Raw genomic sequence first — 6,000 nt, 5'->3', positions numbered from 1 at the left:
GAGGGTGTGAGTTGGATGTATGCGCGGTATGCATTGAGACCTTGGTGTTGTTGGTGCTTGTGGAAGATCGCGAAGCGGTTCTTGTTCCATGCGAAGACCGTGAGACAGGTCGTTCCATCGTTGGATGTGAAAGGAGTTGTATAAATATTTTGTGATTAGGTGTCGGTGTTGAAGGTGAGGTACTATGTCTGTGGTCGCATGCGTATGGCTTGCGCGGTGTAAATTGTACAGAACGGTTCAGTTCAAATTCGAGGATCAAGGTGAATTGTCCGATTTCGCAAAGGTATCGAGGTTAGGTCTTGTGGTAGACAAGAGACGGTGTGTATGGCATGTCGAGCTGGTCGCATGTGTTGGGGTACAGAGATGAGGAGAATGGATTCACTTCATGGCGGATTGCGCCCAATAGCTTTCGGGTACCGTTGCAGGAAGCGAATCAGGCGAGATATGATATGATGTAAATGAAACGATGCTTGGTGTTTTGTCTTTAAGCTTGTGGTCGGTCGGTTACAGGTGACTTTTAGGAAGCAGCGGTCTCGATCCAATGATCCAATGGCTAACAGAGTAAAGACGATTTTCGCAAAGATGTATGTACAATCTCGGTTCGTTCCCGTGTAGAGCGAGCAGGTAACACGATTGAGTTCCAGAGAAGCAACGGCGCAGTAGCGAACAGATTGAGTTTAAAGAAGAGACGAAACAAAACTCAAGTTGGCAATCGAACGACGATGGGGAGAAACGGCATTAAGTTGGGCTCGAATAAGTGAAGCCGCCTTCGCTTAGAGTGGGGGAGAGAGGGACCTGACGATGTCGCCTTGCGTCGGCGACGTAGACGCAGATGCAGGGAGAGCCTTGAGTGCTTAGTAGATAGACTACTTCAAGGGCCAAGGACGTTCCCAATGGACGGGACAGGCAGGGTAGCACGCAGTGGATATCTCGATCCAATCTGGCGATTCTAGGGATAGAGGAAAGAAAAGAATCAGATTAGAATTGAGGTGGAAATCAAGGGTATGTCTACTAAGGTATGGATGAAGTACGTAGTCTAGCCTTTCTTCTGCCACCGACATAACCAAATGCAGGAAATACTGGACGTCCATTCCAGAGCCTGGCACAGTAAACAGGTACAGCCAGTACGGGCAGGTACAGACCTCAGAAGTGATGGAAGGTACAGCCAAGCCCACGAATTAGGGTGCCCCCCGCATTAGCGCTGCAGCCTCCATCTCAGGCACCATTTCAGTGGAGGTGTCGCGAATGTTAGTTCCGGGAGTGACATAAAACGCTATCCATTAACAGCACAAATAGGTACGCGTCTCTGCGTGTTTTCCATGGTAGAGCGTGAGCGTGTTAAGACTAAACACAGAGGCAGAGACGGTGTCTCCGGGCTAAAGAGTGGCTGACAGGGGACTCCCATCCCTGATTAATGCCCTTGAATTGACAAGACTCATCCCATACCCTTTTCTGCCCTGTGCTGTTTGTTGACGATTCGGTTGTCAGAGCAAATCGGTTCATCCAATCTTGTTTCTCTACTAAATCGATCGAATATTTTTAAACAACAAAATATTAAATTATTCTCATCTTTTTTACTGTACATATTCCCAGCTGAACTGCCCTCTGGTACCAATCATGCTCAGTTCCACAGACTTGGGGAGCATGGATCCCCCCGGCTCCCGGCGAGCGGCCCGTGCTCCGAGCAGCTATCAAAACTTACTTTACTCTAGAGCACTCAAAACCCCCCATGTCGTCACCTTTCCCTTTCCCTTGATAGGATGCAATGTGATTGTGATTCATGTGATTTATAGGTGATTGCTTTTTCTATAGGAGCAAGAGCCAGAAGTGGCTTGACAAAAGAAGAACAAACATGCAGTGCTAGTCTACTCTACAATTCCCGTTTCTTTTGGAGGGTAGAGTCAACTGAACCAATCCAACATGAGCCTCGTTCATCAAACCGCTGAGTGATTGATTGCTTTGCTTCCCTCTTCTTCGAATGCATGTTTCAGTTCCCAACATTGTCCTAGACATTCGACGATCGTAACCAAATCATTCAAGGGTCCATCTCTGTCTCTGTTTTTGTCTCACATGCGGCCACCATCATCAACATAAGAAGCAAAACCCCAACAATCCAACCACAACCCGTATCCAATCGTCGCACTATATATATCCACAAGGAGAAAAGAGAAAATATTTCCTACACTAACTCCTACTTCTGTTGCCGATTGCACCAAACAAGTCCGGCCCTGAACTTGTATGCATCGGTCCGTCTTAGCTCCAGACTCCAAGAGAATAAATCCCGTCCCGTCGCAACCTAAGCCCGCGAAAATACCCACGTAAAACTTTAAACGGTCAGGACTTTTGGACGGAAACAGTTCCAGAGTCTAGTCTAGGTCCAGAGACGTTCCCCTCTTCGATTTGCCGCTCTTAGTTTCACTTCAGCCATTCCCGCGTTTACCGTCCACTGACGTTGATCGATACTGTACTCTGCTTGCCTGCGAGAGAGGGGAAAAAAAACTTGTTCTGTTTGCAAAATTGACGACGCCTTCTATCGTTCTCTGTCCAAACGTTATAAAGTTGCCCCTTCTATATGCAGCACAGGTGGAACCCTTGGCTTACAATGACTGAGCTTTATGTTGCCTTTTGGCTTGATACAGTTTAACTATGCACCTTCAAGTGGAAAGATTGTGTTTCCAGCAAACAATTCCCAGCCGTCGACTGTGGCTTGATACACTGTTTTTGGTTGATGCCAAGATCTCAACTTTGGTGCCACTCGGCTGCAAAGAACCGACGATGCAATAAATGACCAGTCAAAAGCACTATCTACACTACAGTTGGTCTGACCCAACACTTTTTTCATATGTACTATCGCAAGTTTTGGCTTTCCTTCTACCTCGGCTGGTCAATGTTGAGAATTGAAGTTTGGTGCCTCGCACGATGCCGAGACTCTAGCTGCAACCACATGTCTGTCCCTTGCAGTAGATCTACAGCATTCAGATGCTCCAATGACTTGCCAGTCTAGTCTCTAAAAGTGTCCGAGCGAACTGCCATGCAATAAACCTGTGATGATCTCTTTATTCTGTCAACGGCATGGCACCAATTTGGAATCACAGGTCCGATGTTGCATTCCATACCGTTTGCCACACCCTCACAATCTCAGTTTAACTGCGAATACCCGATTGATGCATAGTATGCTTCTGCAAGCATCGTGATCAATCTAGCAGGCCTTCTCAAACGACGAATCTAACACTTCCTGGGGTCGGTGTCCTATGGACCCTTGCATTGTGGGTGGACTTCAATATACGCGGTGAGATAAGGTAACATTTGAAACATCATCGTACGATACTTCTCTCCGCTATTGGCGGGTGTAGAGATCGGCGGAGCGAGAATGCTCAACATTCATGGCTGAGTCCTTACGAGAATGCTACTGCACAGACGTCAATCTCGCAACTACCGAGACACCTCCAGCCCGCATATCGTGTGCATCGCAAACTTGATCGTCAATTGACTGGACGTCAAAAGATTAGCTTGCTTGTCACTCTTTTCTCTCCATAGGCGAAACCAACATGGGTTCATTGTGCTCATGACAATGACTCAGTGAGTATAGGAGACCTAGCGCTTAACTGATGTTATTGAGATTCCACATTGGTGACTCGTTGTCAACTGCCGAACCACCTTGTTATAATGTTTCTCTGAGTCGTAAATAACTTAGTTGAAACAGATTGGCTATGCTCTTAATCAACCCTACCTGGACGAAACATTTTGACGGCTGCTACCCTATGGTGGCATTGTCATAAGCTACGAGTAACCCTGGACACGAAAGAGTCATCACGCTCTTGAAGTTGAGTACGCGCTGAACCTAAAAATGTGTGTCTTCGGAAATAGAATTTTATGCCAAGGTGCTCAAGCTGATCGTTGCCCTCTGTTAAAAGGGTCGCGACTCGGAACAACGGTGCCACAAACCTGAGGCACTCGGTTCAGCTACAGCAGTATGCGACGAATATCAGAAGACATTCCATCATAGAGCCAGTCAACCTCGAGAAACAGTACTACACTCATTTACACACGATCCAACATGTATGCCAATGCAAAACGTATTCGCTATAACAAAGCATTCCCATAACGCCGTAGTCTTATACCACTTCCTTCAGAGAATAATCTACAGCTCATCCTTCTTATCAAAGAACTGCTCCTCACTACCCTCCACCACCTCTTCCTCATCATCCCCCTTCGCCTTAGCAGCAGCCTCTTTTTCCTTCTTCAACTTGGCCTTGTTCTTGGCAAGCTCTTCCTCATCAGCGTCAATGTAACCTCTGAGCTCCTTCTCTCCTCCAGGAAGCTCCACGAGCTCAAGCTTCCAGCCGTATTTTCCTGCCAGTTTCCTCATACGTTCTGTCATGTCTTTTACTACGGAGGGCTTGAGGTCCAATTTCTCCAGCTCTTCGTTTCCAAGAACTTCCATTTCGCCGCCGTCTTCTTTGCTCTTACCTGAAGCGACCACTTTAAGGAATCTCTCGGTATCTGTGTTTGAGTTGGAGAAGTAGCTGCGTGGAGGAGGAAGCTTGGCTGGTGGTTTACCTGCCTCGTCCGCACCGGAGAGCACGTTTCGGGCGCCTACAAGAACACCACCAATATTAATCGGTTCCTTTCCGACATCCCTAGGTGCTGCGTCTCCAGACTTGGCGCCCGTATCTTCCTGCTTCAGTGGCACTTGGGCTTCGTCCTGCGCCAAAGGTACCGTTTGGTCCAACGAGGGGGGCTCGTTAAGTTTGTCCAAGATGAGCTTGCATGTAATTGGGTTCGCTCGGGTTTCTTCGGGGGGTAGGAAAGCGACATCGTTACACAGACGCGGCGTGTTGACGACCATCAAGTAAGCACAAATAGTGACCTCCTTGATCCATCCAATCCTGTCGGCCTTCATGCCTGGTACACAGTGGTACTGGACCTCAATCGTGCGCTCTCTTCCCGTCAAGTCGCAAATCGTTCCCCCTTCGAGCCTCTGGACGAGATACCGCTGGTCACCCTTGACCTGCAATTCCGCTGGAGGTGGTGCTTCTTGGCCGTTCATCTTTGCCTGGTGCGCTGCACTGGCTGGAACGGCAGGGACTCTTCCGAGCGTAAACTCCATCGTGTGGGGGTCGCGCTTCGGAGGTTGACCGTTTGGTATCGAAGGAAGGGCGTGGAACTGAACGATCTCGCGGTTATTGCAGAAGCTGTAGCTCCACCACCCAGACATAAAGTAGAGGCACGAATCCTGCAGTTCCGAAAGAAGCTCCCATCCACTAGCTGTCGCACGAGTGAGCTCGCGCGCTTCTTCGGCCTTGGCCAGCTCGTTGGCCGTCTTATTCTCTGCTTCGGGCGATTGTAGAATAGGTATAGAACAAAGGTACTCGTTAGGCGGCATCTTCATGAGTTCGTACTTGTACGAGGGCCCATCTTGGTCTTTGTTTTCGGCTTCATTGTCGCGTGCGTCAGCTTCCCGAGCTTGACCTAATGTCGATTGCGCAAAGTCGGCAGAATATGTAGGATGTTGACTATCGAGTAATGAATGGGCGTCTTTCTCGGATATATATTGATTATCGAATACGACCTCGAACTACAGACGTTGAGCTTCGATTCCAAAGTACAAACTTGGTGCAATGACCAACGAGGGGCAGCTTACCTGAGGGTACGTCAACAAGTCCTCGTGAATGTTAAACCCCCCCGGTGAACGAGCTCCGACAAGCTGGAGGGAAGCCAGCAGAATCAAATTGAAGCGGCGCATTATGCCGTGTTAAGCTGGAGATAGCTCACATAGAGCTTAAACAATCGTTGCTATAAGGTTGCCAAATGCAACGGACTCTCTAATGGATAGACTACTAAGCGTTTACTGGGAGAGGTGTCATGATGGACCAAACTGTGGAGTTTAAGCCTGGGGTCCGTTATCAGTAACTCGACCGGTGTTTAACCGCTATCAGTCAGGCCCGTGTTATCTATTCCGAAAACTTCTTCCGATCCGAGAAAAGAAGGGTCCTTGCG

General features: G+C 48.4%; 1 protein-coding gene across 1 annotated transcript; it reads right to left on the bottom strand.

Moving 5' to 3' along the window:
* Positions 1-4,045: 4,045 nt before the first annotated feature.
* FGSG_04451 (uncharacterized protein) lies at positions 4,046-5,834 on the bottom strand. Its single transcript, XM_011322847.1, has 2 exons — positions 5,645-5,834; positions 4,046-5,578 (listed from the first exon to the last, which is right to left on the bottom strand). Exons 1-2 carry the CDS (start codon positions 5,744-5,746, stop codon positions 4,142-4,144), a joined length of 1,539 nt encoding a protein of 512 aa, XP_011321149.1. The 5' UTR covers positions 5,747-5,834; the 3' UTR covers positions 4,046-4,141.
* Positions 5,835-6,000: the final 166 nt, after the last annotated feature.

This window comes from Fusarium graminearum, chromosome 2 (genome assembly GCF_000240135.3).
Source record: "Fusarium graminearum PH-1 chromosome 2, whole genome shotgun sequence".
Lineage (NCBI taxonomy): Eukaryota > Fungi > Ascomycota > Sordariomycetes > Hypocreales > Nectriaceae > Fusarium > Fusarium graminearum.
This window is presented reverse-complemented; position numbering and strand designations above follow the sequence as displayed.

Excerpts from the sequence above, each read along its gene's own strand:
- FGSG_04451 (XM_011322847.1), bottom strand. The coding sequence starts at position 5,746 with ATGCGCCGCTTCAATTTGATTCTGCTGGCTTCCCTCCAGCTTGTCGGA. Across the intron at positions 5,579-5,644 it reads ACTTGTTGACGTACCCTCAG|TTCGAGGTCGTATTCGATAA; the intron begins GTAAGCTGCCCC and ends CAACGTCTGTAG.